This window comes from Drosophila bipectinata, chromosome 2L, assembly GCF_030179905.1.
Source record: "Drosophila bipectinata strain 14024-0381.07 chromosome 2L, DbipHiC1v2, whole genome shotgun sequence".
Classification (NCBI taxonomy): domain Eukaryota; kingdom Metazoa; phylum Arthropoda; class Insecta; order Diptera; family Drosophilidae; genus Drosophila; species Drosophila bipectinata.
In genome coordinates, this window is record NC_091736.1 from 21,154,160 (window position 1) to 21,172,967 (window position 18,808).

Sequence of the window (18,808 nt, forward strand, 5' to 3'; positions counted from 1 at the left end):
AGATAATGGTATTTTGGCTTTTTAAACTTTGAATTTCAAAATAAAATAATTTTTTTTTGTATAATAACCTATAAAATACAGTAAGGAGTCTCTGTTTAGCGTGCTGTTTATTTAAATATCGAGATGGTGAAATATGTTATTTAAAAGTTCATCCCAGAAGTAGGCTAACTAATTGGAGTCAGAAATTATACCGCAACCACTTTAAGCTTTGCGATAGCAATGGGGCTCCTTATAACGGTAAATAAAATGAGTACATACAATAAGAGAAATAACAAGAACAAAATTAAAAATTAAAAAAAAGGTAAGGTAATTTTTTTTTTTTTTATTTATTAAGTGAAGAAGCGGTACAGCATAAAATGTACCTGAACAACACATGGATAGAAAATGAAAAAATTAATCAAACCTCAATACAAATATGAGGATTACATCATGGGTATGGTAGCCTTATTGGCTCCTAATTGTTTTGGCAAAGCCTTGTCGTTTAAGGCGTCTCAAAGGTCTAGCTGGAAGTATGTTTCTAGCAAGTAGGCTACGGTGTCTTAGAAGTCTTTCACTATATCGGATTGTGTGCCTACCAATCCACAGTGGTCCAGCCCGTAGGCCAAAAATAAAAAAACCAAAGTCCAAATTTTGACTTTAAATGTACTAATTCTTATTTATAATTGGTCTAGCTATTTGAATTTATTCATCTTTTTGTTTTAATCTGTCTGTCCGCTTCAAGAATAGCATCGAAAGTGATAGCATGATATTCATTGTGTATTGCAGCGTAAGCAACGTGCAAGTGAAGCTCTCCGCAAAAAGCTTATTAAACATTTTTAAAACAAGTGTTTGTGCCATGGAAGTTATTAATATTTTAAAGAAAGGTATCAACTTTCTTTTTACAATAAAAAGTATATGTAGTATTTGTTGTGTTTTGTGTAAATCATTGTTGTATTTAGTACATAATTGTGAACGTTCTTAGTTTGTCTTTTTTTGTGTTTGGTTAGAGTTTTAGTTGTGATGGCACACTTTGGCATTCACAAATCTTTTGGTATAATATTCTTAAGCATTTTAAGAATATAAGAAAGTTTAGTTCAAGTGCCGTAAGGTGCCGTGCGGCTTACAAATTACAAAAAGGTAACCTAACCTCAATTTGAAAAAAACGGATATATGTCGCAAGAATCAGATATAGTTCGCCGATCCTTATGAAAATTATTGATATCCTTATCATTATTGAACCAATCTATTACAATACAAAATATAAAAAAAAGTCCTAAACTTCTATCTTCAAAAACACCGAAGTTGGTATTTCTGCCAAAACCATTTCCGATCATTCAGTTATATGACAGCTATAAGATATAGTCGGCCGATCCCTATGAAATTTGGTAGGTTGAATCAACTGACCAAAAATAGAATCTGTACGAAGTTTCTATCTATCTTAAAAAGCACAAAAGTTGGGTCATTTCCGATCAAACATTTATATGGCAGCTATAGGATATAGTCGGCTGATCCTTGTGAAATTTGGTATTATTTTGTCAAATATAGTACTCGTACAAAAACTGAACTTTCTAACTGTAAAAACACCAAAGTTATAGCATTTTCGATCAATCAGTTATATGACAGATATATGATATAGGTGCCCGATCTGGCTGATTTTAACATATTATTTTAGAATAAAAATATAAATATTTTGTGCCAAGTTTCCAGTCCCTACCTCAACTAGAAGTATTTTTGGCCGCTCTCCCCATACATACAAGCCGGACCACTGTGCAATCTGGTCTTCTACAGTATGTAGCTTCAAATCTTTATGAAGAGTGTTCCCGCGCACATACTAGGGGCAGTTTGTTATATTCCTTTGTATCCGGTTCTGCAACACCTGGATTCGTTTATAATTTCATTTGGCTGCGATTCCCAAAGTCTGTATTCCATAAAGCCAAATTGGCAGGATACAATGCGCATATACCGCTCTTTTGCGTCTAAGCGGCAATTTACTCTTTCTATTTATAAGCCAACGCAGTTGCTGTGTCCTCAGTTTACATCAAGCTTGTACCAAGCTACAAGATAATTAAGAAACCCCTGCAGCCATAAAAAAAAGGTATGAAATTCTATTATTTATTTTATTTATGTTTAAATCCTGGACTGCAAATAATAACTATATGTTTTAAAAACTTTGGAAAAAAGCTGTTATTATCGATTTTTATTATAAAAATCACAAAAAAAATATTACTTTATGATCTTTATATGAAAAAAATTAAATTATTCTAGATTTTTTATGCTGCAAAAGCATAAATAAGCGTCGTCCGCTTAACATAGGGTCACTTCAATAAGCACCTTGTGTAAATGGGTAAGTGGTTTTTAATCATTACATTTAAAATATTCTTCACTCCTATCAACATTAATCTTTTCTCCTGAAAGAACTCATTGTCAGAAAGATCAGAACAAGCAGGTGATTGTTAGGCGTACTTTTTCTAAAACAGACTTGGCAACTGTGCTTTTGAAATAAATTAGTTCAAGTGCTATCTTTTTTCAGATTTTATTGAAAACAACAACAAATTATTAACATTATTTTTAATACTATAGGCTGGCTAAGAGGGCTTCCACTGTCTTGCCTTTGGTTTCGGGAACAAACACGGCAATGAAAAGAGCGGCCAAAAAGGACAAACTGGCAAACATATAGACTGTCCCATACATTCCCAGCGAGACTGTGAGAATTGGCATCATCTGAAACAGAATTATCTTAGAGAATTCAAGACTTGATTGAAATATGTATATGTTTTACCTTGATGACACAGGTTGAGATAAGCCAAAGTACCGACATGAGAATCATACTCGCTGTGCTCCTTATTTTTGGAGGCAATATCTCGGAAATGACCAGAAAGGGCAAGGACAATAGTCCCACGGCAGCCAGGAGAAGCATGAAGGAGAATCCTACGACGGGCACCCAGCTGAAGGACTCAACCTGGTAGCCCAGCATCTGGAAGTAGCTGTAGGTTCCCATGGCGCTTTGGCCCAAACCAATACCGATGGCCGACACCAAGAGCAACAGCTTCCGGCCCAATCGCTCGACTAGCACGGTAGAGGCGTATGTTCCTAAGAGCTGGATGGCGCCTACAATAATGGCTGCTACTGTAGGAGGCATGCTGGCTCCAGCCTGCTCGAAAATCACAGCCGTGTAGTTCAGCATGGCGAAGCATCCGCACAACTGGTTGAAGGATATCAAGCCGAGGCCAATCAGGAAAGCCTTTCGGGTTTTTGGCTCAGCTGATGGAAAGGATGAAATATATGAGCATTTTGGCATAAATTACGTATACGCACTATAGGTTTAGCTGAAAAGACTTCTTAGAATGTAATACTATTTCTAACTACTTTTTCAGCAAGTAGTATGTTTAATGGTACATATATACATAGGTAGTCATATATATCTTACCGAAATCTGCCCAAGTCACTCCGTTAGCATCGTCATCTAATTCATCATCGTCTGGATTATTATCAGCTTTGTCTGTGACCTTTAGTCTTTCCAGTTCCTGCTGGAGGTCCTCACTGAGCTCTTTCGCAGGATTGTTCCGAATATTTCGATAATAGCGCAGAGAGAGCTCAGCCTCCTCAACCTTCTTCAATTTTAACAAATACTGAGGTGTTTCTGGCATAAACCAAAAGCAGGCAATAAACACAAAGGACAAAATGGACATAATCCAGGAGACGGCAGCATAATTAAAGTAATAGCCCAGGACGAAGGCTAGAAGGATGCCGCCGTTGCATGTTAGCACTATAAAAGTGCCCAAGACACCACGGACACTGGATAAGAAGAATAAGTTAGAAGTTCAAACGCCTTGAAAAAAGGATAACCTCACCTCTCCGATGCCAGTTCCACTATGTAAATGGGGATAACTGCAAAACAGCCTCCTCCAGCAGCTCCTCCCAAAAATCTGGCAATGTTCAGGTGAGTTGGATTGCGGGCATAGGGAATAATCACCCAACCTAACTAATTGGGGATATTTAAAATGAACTTCATTTTTAATGTTGAAATGTGTCTAGTTACCAGGTTTGGCAAGGCAACCCATAAAAGGCACTTCTTCCTGCCGATTTTATCTGCCAACCAGGCGAACAGAATGGTACCAAATAGTCCTCCCAAGCACATAATCGATGCAACCCATCCTTGGTCCTGTTTGGTCAAAGGACCTGTCTCCAAAGGGCTCTTGTCCGACGCCAATTCCAGAAAACTGGCCGAGGGCCAACCGCAAAATGCTCCATATGATATGGTTACAATATTTACTAAACATTTTAAGTGCAAATTAGATTAGCATCAAGTTTTGGGTCGGAAAGGATACAGTTTTTATTTATTTTAATTGATTCTGTTACCAACCGCTTAGGGCTGCCAGATACTGGTACTTGGTTCCTCCAGTGTTGCTCATTTTGTTACCACTTTTTAGAAAATCATCGAATCCTTGGCTAGTTTTCCCGTGCTGCCGACTCTCTAATACCGTTAAGAGCTCGCGCTCAACTAAGCGAAACCAGTGGCTGGATGGTAATATTTATATATTGCTCCGTAGATTATAGACCGTTATCGCCGCCCATTATGCTTAACCAAAATGAGAGCAGAGCAAATCCAGTGTCACAGTCAATACGGCAAAAAAAATACAAAATAGTAAGCTTTTGCCCCGATTATTATTGCATATATGTTGTAATTCTCCATACGACATTTGTTTGTTTTTTCCTGATTTGATAGGCGAACTTTTTCTCTCTATTATTCTATGCCATTGCTGCTCAATGGGACTGCACTCTACGGAATTCTCGTAATCTTCTAGGGTCTCATAGAGAACTAGGGTAACAAAAAGAGCGATTAGAGCTGCTGCTATAAATTTCGCCTAATGTTGACAAATATTTACTTTGCTTCGATATGAGAGTCAAACAATAGGCAGGCCTTCTTCATTTTTGGCAACTATAAAGGTAAGTCCCCTTCTAAAGGCGTAAATTAGAATTAATACCTTAGACGGATTCGTATCCATGCGAGAATGCGCTGGCGCCTAGAAGAGTGATTTTAAACATCTGAGGACGGATGCGTATCTCGTGGCACGGTATACGAATAATTCATAAGTTAATAAAGTTCTTTATCACTCGCATATGAATGAAAAAAATATCGTGCATACGTACATATATAAATTAAAGTTAGTTTTTGGCTTAGTCGCATCTTTAATACTCTTGCCATACGATAGGGTGAGACATGTCAACTTATGGCTGTTACCAAAACTTATGGAAGAGTATATAAGATGTTAAGAAAAAGTTACGTACTTATAATTAGATAATTAAATAATTTTTTAATGTTCTTTAAACGTGAACGCTTTTGTGAAATTGTAGGGTGTAGGGTTAACACTGTACACCCTTACATTGTAGGGTTAACACTGAAGTAATATTAAAATGTTATTTTATTAATATTATAGTTTTTTGATATTATTTTAAATAAAGATATACCTGAAACCACATTGTGCCACAAAATAACACGTGTGTGAAAAAGATTAGATATTTCATAGCACTTTGTTTTAAACTTCTTAGTTTAGTGAACATGTGGGTAATAACCCACCTTAACTTTTATCTTGCCCTTACTTTTATTTTGTTTGGGGGTTACACTTAATGACTAAACGTTTTTCTTAGATCGCCATTTAGATTAGATAGACTTTTCCCAAAAACGTACGTGTACCTACGAAATCCGACATTACTTAACTTTTCTTGTTAGGGTTTAAACTATTAATATTTAATTGTACAACTAATTAAACTTTAAAATTGATACTCAATGTAAATCTTAGAACAAATAAAAACCATTGAAGTAGTTTTTGTGGATTTGCATGGGTACAATATTTAACAGAAGTTTTTATGGAAGAACTTACTTGCCTGATGTGCGATTGATAAGTGATCGGCCATTTTCAAAACCACAAAGCAGTACCATGGAGCATTAAACGCCAAAACAAAAAACCGAATTTGTGATATTTTTTTTCAAAAACAATTCCTCAGTTACTATTGCTTAACGCGTTTACCAAGCAAAGTAATCAAGCAATGATTCGAGAATTATTAGCACCTGAGCTGGATGAATATGTTATGGAGTATTATTGGTTCCAGCAAGATAGCTGGAATAGCTTATTGAAGCAAATGTTTTCGAATCGTCTCATCTTAAATAAGGGCGATTTTGACAGACCACCTAGATCACCGGTATTGCCTCGGAAATTTACGAAAAAACGGACTGATTTGTGCAGAGCAGCCGCCGATAGCCACTTGCCAGCTACTGTTTTAAAAAAGTGCCAAAAAAAATTGTGCTGAAGCAAATTTAAATAACATGAACGATCGTACCCACTAAAGTAAGTTTTCCTTTCTTTGTTTAAAAAAAAAAAATCAGTTACCACAATACGGCGAATCCTGTACGATAGCCTAGGCCGGTTGGTCTGATTTTGCAATACGTTTTCAATTGTATGCAGATCTACATATATCAACTACATATAGAAGCACCATTGTCCCGGCTGTTTTGACTTGTATTCTGCGTTCAAAGGAAAGAAGGGTGTACGCAAAATTTTAAGTCAACAATTGTCGAATAATCATAATACCCTCTGCAAGAGACAAGAGATAACGGGGATAGTCGAGTTTCCCGACTACATTATACCCGGTACTTCCACCCACAATTTAACTAACATTTAAAGTTTAAACTTTAAGCCAGACTCAACAAACCAGACTAAAAAGTCTATAACTCCTCTAAAATTATCCGATTAGGCTGATTTGTAAGTGTAGATTAGACATTGGAAATGAAACTGGCGCTAATATGAGATTTCTGTTTTGGTGGCGGGAGTGGGCGTAGGAAAATTTTGACACAAACGTGATCTCCACGGATACTATACGAGTCCAAGTTCAAAATCGGATAGCTCCATCTCTTATACTCTTCGAGATCCACGTGTTCATACGGACAGACGGAGATGGCTATATCCACTCGGCTGTTGATGCTGATGAAGAATAATACATATGCGATACGTACACCGATAATTACATACTGAGGAGTGGCGTGTTATAGAAATGATTAAAAACCAAAATGGGCGGTGGGTGAGCGGCAGAGCTCGGGCAGACAAATTTCCTAAGCCCCTGCCGACCACTGGTTTAAATCAAAGGATTTGCAGCTTTCAACTGGTAACAATATTTTGAGAAAACTCAAAATGTAACATGAAGCTTAAAATTGACTGAGTGCCTAATATTTTAAGTTTTATCGCTTTGAATAACATTAATAGATGTTCAATTATCTTAACGTGTTAAACAAATTTTGTTACAAATTTTCAAAAAATTTTGCAAAATAAATTTAAAAAAAAAGGTAATAGTTTTTAGTGTACTTTATAAGAAATATCGATACATCGATGTGTCTATATTTTTATTCTTTTATTCCACTCTTATTAAATATCTGTCCGTGTTGAGAGTGGACAGTAATTAAATAAGATCATGAAATCTTAGCATGCCAGGAAATTGAATTTAGGTAAACAGGAACCTAAACAGCTCCATCCTCTATACGGAGATTGAGTGGGTGCGTGCGCTCTAATCATCTGGTGGTGTTGCTGTTGTCCAGCAGGTTGGTGGCCAAAAGGTTCGGATGCTGGCCCAATCTGCCCACATACCAGTTGGCAAACTGTTGGACTTCGCTGCTGACCCAAGGTACTTTCAGATGGGTGTGGATGACAGAGCTCTCGTGGTATGGATGGACAGCATCCTGAGCGGCCAGTTTTGCGCGAGTTGGACGAGCTGTTTCTCTCACCTGGATCCCAGACGTCCAAATTGGCTTGACGATTGCTTTGTAGATAAGCAGCTTAGCCCTCTGCTTTAATCTGGAGCGCTTCCCCAGTAGCCAGTAAAGCTGCCGCAGCTTTTTGTCTATTTGTTTCCGCTTGCGCAGCAGATGGGGTCTCTAAGTTAGACGACTGTCCAGAGTCATTCCCAAGTAGACCTTCCATTGCGCTTATTTCTTTCTTTTACACACTGTTACTCCGGAGCGCTAGCAAGATTGCACTGACTTGTTTTGGAAAAGCGTTATAACTTCAACAATTTTCATAGTTTCTAAATGAAATTGGTCTCGTTTTATCCAGAATTAATGAGAAAATGTTGATAAGTGTCAAAAATGACAAATTTTCTTGTAAGTAGTACCAAACATACGGCGGACTTTGACGCACGACAAAAATGCAAAAAATGTCACTTTCTTGTGTAAAAATGTTATCCTTTCTGTTAAAAAAAAAATTTAAGACCTTTTTTTTTTTAAAAACCAAAAACAACATTAAAATATTGAAAAATTGCGGAATTTTTAAAATCGATTTAAACTACGCGGTTAGAAATTTTAAGAGCAAAGAAGTCCCGAAAAACGTTTAATTTAAATAAGTCAAGATTTTGAGCGTGTTACAAATATTTTTAACACGGATTTGTGTCATATTCGACCTGATAAACAATTCTACTATGTCACTTTAAAAGTTCCAAATTACTGTTGCACTGTGTATATTTTCTCTAAGTCGCCTTCCTACTGTTTTCAAGCTTAAATCAATTTTGCAGTTTGTTTTAAAGCGATAGGAGACATCATTAACTGACATTTTGCATGCCCCGCTAGACATATCTTAAGTGGAGCTCGCATTTTTTATGCTGGCTTATATTTGTCTTTCATTGCAATTGGGCTTATGTTCTCCCTTCCTTTTAAATCACATTTTGACTCTCAGCAGGCCAGTTGTAAGCACGTACTATGTATATTGCCAGGACCAAATGATAAATAATAATCTTAAAAGTAAAAATACTGTTGGAAAACATCTTAAAGTATTATTAAACTCAAAAACTTTTGCACTGTGTATATTTTCTCTAAGTCGCCATGCTACTGTTTTCAAGCTTGAAAAAAATAAGAATAAATATTAAAATAAAAATAAAATAAGAATAAATTTCATTTATTTCAAACTTTTCTTTCGCATTAATATTATTTTGACCGCGTCAACCAGGGGGCTAATAGCAAATAATGGCGAAAAAATAGACAGTATTAATATTGGTAACAAATAGCTCCCCGCCAGTACCACTTAACCTGAATCACGCCTGAAAATTTTAGACCCTACGGTCAACGGTGAGACCCGATGGCCCCTGAATCGGCTCTGATTGCTAGAACAAGGGGCTCTACCCTAAAATCATTTTCAGGCCTGACTCAGCTCTGAATGCTCGGATTCGATTCAGGAGTAAAAATATTTTCGAAAGCAGAGGTGAAACCGTCCTGAAAAAGACGGCCGAACTCGTAATAAAAAAAGAGCTAAAATGGCCTAATTCTTCGCCCAGAATCTTAAAAATAAAAGGATAATTTCACTTTTTGCGGAATAGAACTTCTTAGTTTTTTTCTTTCATTTTTTTGTTTATAGATATTTAGTGAATTACCTTCCCGTGGAAATCGAACCTTCGTGCTTCTGGACATGTATGCCTCTAAGCTATTGAGCAGTTTTATTAAAAATTACTAAAAGTTAACAAAATTTAACTCATAAAACAGCTTTTTCTACTGGAAATTGAACCAACGACTTTTTTGATCAAAAGGTAGACAAAAAACAGACAAAACTTTTGCTCGAAAAAAATGTTGAATCCCTAGAAAACTGTGAAGACATCGAAATTCATTAGCAGCAGAGGACAGGCAGAATTGGTATTGGTATTGTGTATTGGAAGGTATTGGGTATGTTTTTTAAAGAACTCTTTTGGGAGTTATTGGTTAGGATGTTCTTTAGAATTTTTAGGAAAAATCCTGCAGAAAGTCCCTAAGAAATAAATGGGTCCCTAAATAAAATGTAAATATCAAAAACATGTGAAATATACAATAACTTGCTTATTTATTTTTATTTTTAAATAATTAAATTAGAAAAAATAAGGAGAAATGCTGAAAGTAAATGAAAAAATACGCACTAAGAATATCGACGCATTTCCGCGAAAGTATCGTATGTTGAAAAATCCAATTTTACAGGAGAAGCTTTTTATACCCTTGCAGAGGGTATTATAATTTTGTCCAAAAGTGTGCAACGCAGTGAAGGAGACATCTCCGACCCTATAAAGTATATATATTCTTGATCAGGATCACCTCCTGAGTTGATATGAGCATGTCCGTCTGTCCGTCTGTCCGTCTGTCTGTCCGTTTCTACGCGAACTAGTCTCTCAGTTTTAAAGCTATCGACTTGAAACTTTGCACACACCCTTCTTTCCTTTGCACGCAGTATATAAGTCGGAACTGCTCGGATCGGCCGACTATATCCTATAGCTGCCATATAACTGATTGATCGGAAATGGTATAACTTTGGTGTTTTTAGAGTTACAGAGTTCAAATTTGACACGAGAGCTATTTTTGGCAAACCATTACGACATGCCAAATTTCATAAGGATCGGCCGACTATATCCTATAGCTGCCGTATAACTGAACGATCGGAAATGACCCAACTTTCGTGTTTTTGATGATAGAAAGCTGGCACTTGGTACACATTCTATTTTTGGTCAGTTAATCCGATCTACCAAATTTCATAACGATCGGTTGACTATATCTTATAGGTGACATATAACTGAACGATCGGAAATGGTATTTGGTAGAAATATCAACTTTCGTATTTTTGATGATAGAAGCTTGGGACTTTTTTTTTAGATTTCTTATTGTAATTAATTGGTGTTATTATGATGTAATCATAAGGATCGGCCAACTATATCCGATGTTTGCGATATATATCCGGTTTTAGCTGCAAGGGTATGTCAACTTCGGCTCCGCCCGAAGTTAGCTTTGCTTTCTTGTTTTTTATTTAATCTCTTACAAACAATAAGCAAAATCATAAGATTTTTAAGCAATTAGAAACATTTGTTATTGTAACATTTGTAAATTTGTATGGACATATTTTTGGAGTTGTACCGAAAAAATGGCGTCAAAGTCCGAAAAACACGACAAAAATTAAAAAATGTCAGTTTCTTGCGTAAAAATGTTACTCTTTTTGTTGAAATAAATTAAAGATCTATTTTTTTTTCTAAAGCTATAACATTTAACTATTGAAAACGTAAAAAATTTTAAAATCGGTTTAAAATTACGCGTTTAGGAATTTTTTAGACCCAAAAAGTCCCGAAAAACCGTTTTTCCCAAATAAATCAAGATTTTGAGGGTGTTCGAAAAATTTTAAACATGGTTTTATACTGTATTGGACCTAATGAACAATTCCTAATAGGTCTCTTCAAAAGTTCCAAATCACTTTCGCACTGTGTTGTTATTAGAAAATGATGATCTTGCATTCTCAGAGACGACGTTTTCTAAATCCAGTGGGGCAACTTCGTTGTTATTTGGTGTAGCCACATTGCTCAGACCGTGCGGCATTCATATTGACGCTTCATGGATTCCAACGAAACTTTCGAACCGTTCACTTTGGTTGGGGTTTCGCCGTTGGGGTTTCGAGTCGGGCCTTTCCTCGGATCTAGCTTCTACATCGGAAATGTCCTTGTGATCCACCGTTGGGAAAATTCCCGGGCTTCTGGAGAAACTCCATTCAGACGCAATGCAGTTTGTGTCAAAATTTTGCCACGCAAAATGGCGGTTGTATCGCCAGTTCGTGGGTGTTTTTGGCAGTGACCAGAGTCATTGAGTTTTTTTTTGAGAATAATGGTTCTTTTATTAATCAACTTTATTATATTATAATTCTTTATTATTATATTCTTTATTATTATATAATTAATATTTGACTGCTTATCTCATTAGACCACAAATACAGGTACCATTAAGTACGATTATTTATCATAACTGCAAGGGTATATCATCTTCGGCTCTGCCCGTAGTTAGCTTTCCTTTCTTTTTAGATTCTGAAAGTCTAAATGAAAAAAATATATCGTTCTCGGAAAAAATTTTTTAAAAACAGATTTGTGAAAAATAAAGATAAACTAGATTAGATAAAGTTGGACAAAATATGTCACTATTGTATTCTTAGGAGGAACGTGTGCGGGAATTTCCGGGTCTTAATGATCAGCCATAGAATAAGCAAATAAAGTTGCATGTAATCTTATGTAGCAATTAAAGAATATTTCAACATATGTACTATATGTATGATAAGTATGTTTTCCGGACACCTACTTTTTGATGCATTTTTAAGTAGTTAAAAATAACGTTTTGGTCATTGAGATTTTGCAATAAAATTTTAATGTTTCCAAAATTAAGTTATTGAAACGCTATAGCGTTATAGCGCGCTATAAGAATATTTTTGTCTGCATCTAGATAAAACAAAATTATCCGAAAATAGACCATTTTTTGACCATGTATGACCATGTATGTACAGACAGGGCGGCCCGACTTGGACATTGTGGAGCTAAAGCTCTCTTAGGATAGGCCCGTTGAAGTCGAGCGGCTGAGAAAGACGCGACTTGCGATTAACTAGGCCTTAGTTCCATATATAAGCATAATAAATAAACTAATTCTGCTGGTTGCTACATGACCCGACAAAAATGTAATGATCTTTTTAAAGAAAAATTTCTAGCTGGTACTACAGAAGGATGCCTTTTTTTGAGTTGGGTAGTGGGAAACATTTGAAACAAAACTTGGGTGTTATAGGAGTGTACATATTAAGCCTTTTACTACTAGCTCGTATAGTCTCTAAGATCTACGCTTTTATACCGACAGACAGACCAACGGACTGTTGATTTCCTTTCCCTGTTACAAATAATCGCAAGAATAAAATATACATTTGTACTCTACGACTAAATTATATAAAATAATTAGTAAATATCTTATTGTGAAATTAACAGAATTAAGTACCCGATTCATAAAATATATGTAGCTTGCTAAGATTATAAACTGGCCAAGAGGGCTTCCACTGTCTTGCCCTTTGTTTCCGGCAGGAAAATGAAAATAAAAATAGCAGCTCCAAAGGAAAAACTCGCAAACATAAAGACGGTTCCGTGCATGCCAAGCCACTCAGTAAAAATGGGCATCAGCTGAAAAAGCGTTTAATTTGTTATATATATATTTGTATATTGTAATTTGTATTTTGTTATATTTAAAGTGCGTAATTAGGAACGGAACCTATACGTTACCTTTATTGTGCACGTGGATATCACCCAAAGAACCGACATCAGAATCATGTTCGCAGTGCTTCTTATTTTTTGAGGCATGAGTTCTGATATCACCAGGAAGGGCAGTGACAATAGCCCTAATGCGGCCACAAAGAGCATGAAAGAAAATCCTGCAATAGGAACCCAATTTAAGGACTCCACCTGGTAGCCCTTCACCTGGCAGTAGCTATAAGATGCCATGACACTCTGGCTTATACCGATTCCGATGGCCGAAACTAACAGGAGTATCTTACGGCCCAAACGCTCCACCAGCATCGTGGATACGTAATTACCAAGCATTTGTATGGCCCCAACAATTATAGCGGCCACTGTGGGCTGCAGGCTGGCTCCGGCTTGTTCAAAAATCACGGCCGTGTAATTCAGCATTGTAAAGCATCCGCACAACTGATTGAATATTATAAGGCCAAACCCAATAAGGAAAGCCTTTCGGGTTTTCGGTTCAGCTAAAAACAAATAACATAAATTAATTAATTATTTAAATAAAGAAGCGATTACTAAAACAAATTACCAAAATCTGACCAAGTCACTGCGTTGCTATCGTCACTTGTGTCGTCGTTGTCAGTTTTCTCCGTATCCTTGAGCTTTTGCAGTTCGTATTGTAAATCACCGCTGAGTTCTTTGATTGAATAAGATCTAATATTCCGGTAATACCGCAAGGAGTATTCGGCCTCTTTGACCTTGTTCCGGCTGGCCAAGTACTGAGGGGTCTCTGGCATAAACCAAAAGCAGAAAAAATAGGCTGGGGTCAAGGTCGCCATGATCCAGGACACTGTGGCATAGTCAAAGTAGTAGCCCAGAACAAAAGCAAGACAGACGCCACCACTGCAGGCCAAAACTAGAAACGTGCCCAAAACTCCACGGACACTAGAATTTCGAAAATGAAAACTTACTCACACAAGAATATAAAAGAGCTCTTACCTATTAGAGGCCAGTTCCACTACATAAATTGGAATCACTGAAAAAACACCGCCCCCAGCAGCTCCTCCAATAAGCCTGGCTATGATCAAGTGGTTGGCATTTCGGGCATAAGGAATTAAAATCCAACCTAGCTATTCAATAAATTGGCACTTATGGTAATGTGGGTAATGTTTATTGACTTTTGTCCCTTACCAAATTCGGTATTGCCATCCAGAGTAGTGATTTTTTCCTTCCGCTTTTGTCAGCCAGACGGACAAAAAAGATGGCTCCAAACAATCCTCCCAAACACACAGCTGATGCAACCCAGCCCTGCTCGTGTTTGGTCAAAGGACCTGTTTCAAGGGGGCTCTTATCCGATGCCAGCTCCAGGATACTGGCCGAGGGCCACCCGCAGTAAGCTCCATACGATATGCTGATAATATTGACTGTGCAAAATTTTTTCCATATTATCTATGCATTTTTTTTAACTTTTTAACTGACCACTTAACGCAGCTAAATACTGGTATTTGGTTTCACTGGGATTGTCCATGATTTTTCGACCAATTACGCCTCAAATCCACTGAAGTGTTTAAAATCCTTAAAGCTCATTAAGTAAATTGAACCAACTTTATCCGTTTTTTGTACGTCAAATACCCGTTGATGTTCGCTTTTAACTAACCCAGACCCCGGCGTGATTATAATATTTATATATTGCTCGAGGCTGTAAGCTCCCCTGGATTGTCAACCGTGAATGTAGATTACAGACTCCTCTTATCTCTGCCCCATTATGCTCTGAGAACAAAGTAGATCCACGAGCAGAGTTGAAAACAACAAAAAAATAGATAACCATTGCTCTAGGGTGTTAATGCAAATTTGCAATTACTGTGTGATTATAATTATTTATAGGTTTTTCTTTTTTCTGTGGCACAGGCTCGGATTAAAAAAGGAGAGGATTCTCTCTTTAGATTAGGTGGTTATTATCCGTCTAGGCGTTAGATTATTTTAGTAATTGTAATTTTTGTATATCACAGTAGCAAATATTTACCTTTATGATAACTTGTATATAAGGAAGACAGTGTGCAATTTTTGAAAACTCATCGTTGAGGATGGACCCATTTAAACCAATTTCAGAAAATGTTTTAAATTCAACCTGTGTTAATTTTTTTTTTTAAATATGTTAAAAATTTTCGTTTTTAATAACATTATTAATATATCCTTAATGAAATTTCCAAATACTCGAAATTTAATGGATCCTCATATTGTAAGATCAAATAAAAAAACCTCTTTACAAGTTAAAAAAAAAGGTGACAAATCCCCAACCCACGCCCAAAATATGTGATATTTATTTCTGTCAAATTAAAAACTATTCTTACGCGGCAATCGTTCTTTTTTTGCACGTGCCGAATAACAAAACTTTAATATATAATAAGAATTTCGGAAAAAGGCCCATCCTATTTTCTATCTGCAGAACCACGAAAGTTATGACATTTCTGATCATGAATTTATACGACATCACAGTTAAGAGGACGAAACCATATCCGGATTTTAGATATATATTCTACCATTAGACTTTACTTAGTATTATTGAACTTTACTGTATTTATATTTTAGTCTATGAAGGATAGTTTAATAGAAAAAACCTTTTAAACAAAATAAAATATACGCACAAATATGTTTCAATAACTTCAGTGCTTCTAAAGTTATAAGCACTCGATTTTACTACGTATTCCCATTTTTAGATTTTTACCGATTATTTAAGTATGAAGCTGTTAAACAAAACTTGTGGGTGAAATAAAAGCAAACATTTGCTATCTTTTCATTTGAGAACTGTATCAGTAGGAAAAATGGTGTAAAAGCAGGCAAAGGTGTTGTATTTCTTGAACAATTTATTGAGCAGATACCTATCGACGTTTAATCAAAAGTAGAAAGTGGTTTATAAAATGTATTTTTTCTTTTGACTTAAGTCTAATGGGCCTCTTCAATTTAAGGTAAATTTTCCATTTAGCTTAGGTTAATAACTTTAAAAATCAACCACTTTATGTATGTATGTGAGTACCATAGCACTATAGGAAATATGACCACTTTTTCTGGCCAAAAATAATATCTCAAGAACGAAACAAGATATTTAAGTTCTGATTTTTGATTTGAGTTCACATGGTCAATAGATTCAATATTTTTAAAAAATGTGGGCGTGGCACCGCCCACTTTTTAAGAAACACATTCTAACTCAAAAACTAAGCAAGATATTTAAATTTTGATTTTTGATTTGAGTTTATATGGTCAAAAGAACTCATAAATGAAAAAATTGTGGGCGTGGCACCACCCCCTATTTAAAAATAACATTCTAACTGTTCGGTTTTGCACTAGTCTCACAGCTAACAGATTCACATTCAAGGTGTTGAGGTTGTCTCCTTAAATTATGAATTTCTTCGAAAGTGCATTTTTATGCATATTCATATTTCACTCATTTGAAGAAAATTAAACAATCTACAACATGGACTAAATTACATTGTCCGACTCCGCCAGACTTGGTTTAAATCTCTTTTTAAAAATGTGATTTATTTCTAAAAATTTCTTATGCTAGACTGCTTACATTTTCACTTTATTAAAAGGACAACACAAGTTTTTTGGACACTTCACATACACAAACACACAATACAAACCACTTAAAAAAGTATTCATTTCAAAACTTTTTATTTTGTCCATAAAATTTTAAGTATTCGTGTTTTTAAAATCGCACCAAAAAATCGTAAATTCTAAGCTCATGTAAATGTTAACATCAACAGCTGTTTTTAACAGCTGTTTTCTTCGCAGTGGCGCCATCTATGAAAATTTCTGGTATGCAACATTAAAAATTAATCTATTGTGAATGATATGCAGTTAAAATTATTTAAATCCTTTAACTTTCAAAAAATGGTTTTTGGCCAGAAAAAATGGTCAAATTTCCTATAGTGCATAGGCTCTTCTCCCTGTTTACGGAATGAAGTTCGTCACCTACGTGGACGAAAATTAAGGCACGTATATTAAAAGATAACTGAGTGTTTTCCCCATTCTCTACTGTTTGAAGTATTTTAAGAGATGAGACCACTCAAAAGGGTTTACTGAAACACTAAAATGAATCCACTACCGAAACTCTTATTTTGTGGCTGGGGTTTATCTTTATGACGACATCTTTAGCATTAAACTTCAGATTTACTTTAAGATAAGGTTTTGCTGAGTTCGGGGTAACGATAAGGCATAAGTGTACTCAACGCTAAAGTGACGTTTGAAGATTTCCGGATCCAACGCGTTGCCAGGCGGATGACTAATCTATATAATTTTGTAGATTCCACATTCGCCGATTTCTTTGCATACTTTTAAGAGCCATCTAAAAGTTCTAAGGGTTTGGGTTTGGAATTTTAGCGCCGAGGTCTCTTGTTCTTATATGAATATTTAATTTCTTTATTTTTAACAAGCCTGCTTAATTAACCTAAATCCAGCTAATATCGTAGGGTAAACATAAATCTAGTCGACTATCCTATATGTGGGTGGCAATGTGACCATTAGTCGCCGTAGACACCTTGGCAACCCCTCCGTCGTCCACGTATCCTAGCTCCCGTTGAACTGCGGAAGCTCGGCGATTTCGCGTCTCCGGCAAAAGTGGCAGAGAAATCAGTCCCACGAAAATAGAGGCTCCGCCGAAAACCCACAGATACAAAACCAGTCCGGGTGCAATTGTGGCCTTAATCGCGTTGAATGCCTAAAGAGAAATGAAGTCCGATTAGGTTGAGACATTGACAATGTGGTCTATAGTGAAAATTACCTCTATCATTCCGAAAAGCAGGAGCCAGGCAAAGCTTGAGGCTAGTGAGTACAGCAAGTCGTGTAGCTGAAATCAGCAAATTAATGGATTAGGCTTCTAGATTTCTATGTTGACATTCATAACGCACCTTTGTAGGCAGAAGCTCGCTGCTCACCACGGCTGCCAGTGGGTACAGACCGAAACTAACCGAAATTTTGCCACGACCACTCCCGTCCTAGACAAAGAAATCTGTTGTTGTTTTGCCCAAGTTCAAAAGAATGCAACAAAAATTTGTTGCGGAGAATCCATACCGTTAAAGTTTAAACATTAAAGGTTACTTAAAGTGTGGTGGAAGAGATGAGTACCGGGTATAATATAGTCGGGAAACTCGACTACAGCCGTCCTTTCTTGTTATTGCTTACTTTATATTTCACTTCCTAGGGAAAACGCAAAACTCACCTATTGCCGTAGCAATACTTTGAATGGCCGAGCCAGTCACTCGCTTTGGCAGGCACATATTGAACTCGAAGAAGTTTCCCTTAAATCCAGGTGGGAGAGAATAAGACCCGTATATCCAAAGGTCGGAGGAGTAGCTCCGGGTGGAAACGCCTGCAGCTGGTTGCACTTAATACCGAACTGAGAATCGCTTAATGTCTATGACTTCCTATTTATGCCCATGGAATCCGACTTATTATCTTGCCTCTACGCTGAGATAAGAGCCGGGACGATGCGACATCCAATTGAACTCCACGGCCCACTCACGACCGGAGACTGCGTCCGGACTTGTATTCATATAGTTGGCAGCTCAGTTGGCCAGAGGGATGAGGTAGTCAGTACACAGGTATATATTTGCTCAACGTGAGCATACAGACCAATTCGGCGATAAGATCCGGGGACGTCTGCCTAGGCTTCTGCTTCTACTGATGATGGAGAAATCTTCGGTGAAATCACTATGCCAGGGTGGTTCAATTCCGTGTTTTTGATTGCTTTCAAGCGAATCAATTAAAAACAATTATGGATTAATTGAAGAAAGAACCAATTTTAATGACGCGT

At 36.6% G+C, this 18,808-nt stretch overlaps 3 protein-coding genes across 3 annotated transcripts; all 3 read right to left on the minus strand.

Annotated features, from left to right (window-relative positions):
• Positions 1–2,498: 2,498 nt before the first annotated feature.
• LOC108127259 (facilitated trehalose transporter Tret1) lies at positions 2,499–4,494 on the minus strand. The gene is made up of 6 exons (XM_017244198.3): positions 4,343–4,494; positions 4,019–4,251; positions 3,831–3,961; positions 3,407–3,774; positions 2,759–3,240; positions 2,499–2,700 (listed from the first exon to the last, which is right to left on the minus strand). Exons 1-6 carry the CDS (start codon positions 4,389–4,391, stop codon positions 2,554–2,556), a joined length of 1,410 nt encoding a protein of 469 aa, XP_017099687.2. The 5' UTR covers positions 4,392–4,494; the 3' UTR covers positions 2,499–2,553.
• A 7,159-nt stretch (positions 4,495–11,653) lies between these two features.
• LOC108127325 (facilitated trehalose transporter Tret1-like) lies at positions 11,654–14,637 on the minus strand. Its single transcript, XM_017244336.3, has 6 exons — positions 14,476–14,637; positions 14,188–14,420; positions 13,996–14,126; positions 13,586–13,941; positions 13,039–13,520; positions 11,654–12,939 (listed from the first exon to the last, which is right to left on the minus strand). Exons 1-6 carry the CDS (start codon positions 14,522–14,524, stop codon positions 12,793–12,795), a joined length of 1,398 nt encoding a protein of 465 aa, XP_017099825.2. The 5' UTR covers positions 14,525–14,637; the 3' UTR covers positions 11,654–12,792.
• Positions 14,638–17,388: 2,751 nt separating this feature from the next.
• LOC108127323 (uncharacterized) lies at positions 17,389–18,669 on the minus strand. Its single transcript, XM_070277350.1, has 4 exons — positions 18,215–18,669; positions 17,904–18,004; positions 17,777–17,842; positions 17,389–17,713 (listed from the first exon to the last, which is right to left on the minus strand). The coding sequence occupies exons 3-4, from the start codon at positions 17,783–17,785 to the stop codon at positions 17,492–17,494; spliced, it is 231 nt and encodes a 76-aa protein (XP_070133451.1). The 5' UTR covers positions 17,786–17,842; positions 17,904–18,004; positions 18,215–18,669; the 3' UTR covers positions 17,389–17,491.
• Between the last annotated feature and the right edge of the window lie 139 nt (positions 18,670–18,808).

Excerpts from the sequence above, each read along its gene's own strand:
- LOC108127259 (XM_017244198.3), bottom strand. The coding sequence starts at position 4,391 with ATGAGCAACACTGGAGGAACCAAGTACCAGTATCTGGCAGCCCTAAGC. Across the intron at positions 3,775-3,830 it reads GTGGAACTGGCATCGGAGAG|TGTCCGTGGTGTCTTGGGCA; the intron begins GTGAGGTTATCC and ends CTTCTTATCCAG. Across the intron at positions 2,701-2,758 it reads TCTCAACCTGTGTCATCAAG|ATGATGCCAATTCTCACAGT; the intron begins GTAAAACATATA and ends ATTCTGTTTCAG.
- LOC108127325 (XM_017244336.3), bottom strand. The coding sequence starts at position 14,524 with ATGGACAATCCCAGTGAAACCAAATACCAGTATTTAGCTGCGTTAAGT. Across the intron at positions 13,942-13,995 it reads GTGGAACTGGCCTCTAATAG|TGTCCGTGGAGTTTTGGGCA; the intron begins GTAAGAGCTCTT and ends TCGAAATTCTAG. Across the intron at positions 12,940-13,038 it reads TATCCACGTGCACAATAAAG|CTGATGCCCATTTTTACTGA; the intron begins GTAACGTATAGG and ends ACGCTTTTTCAG.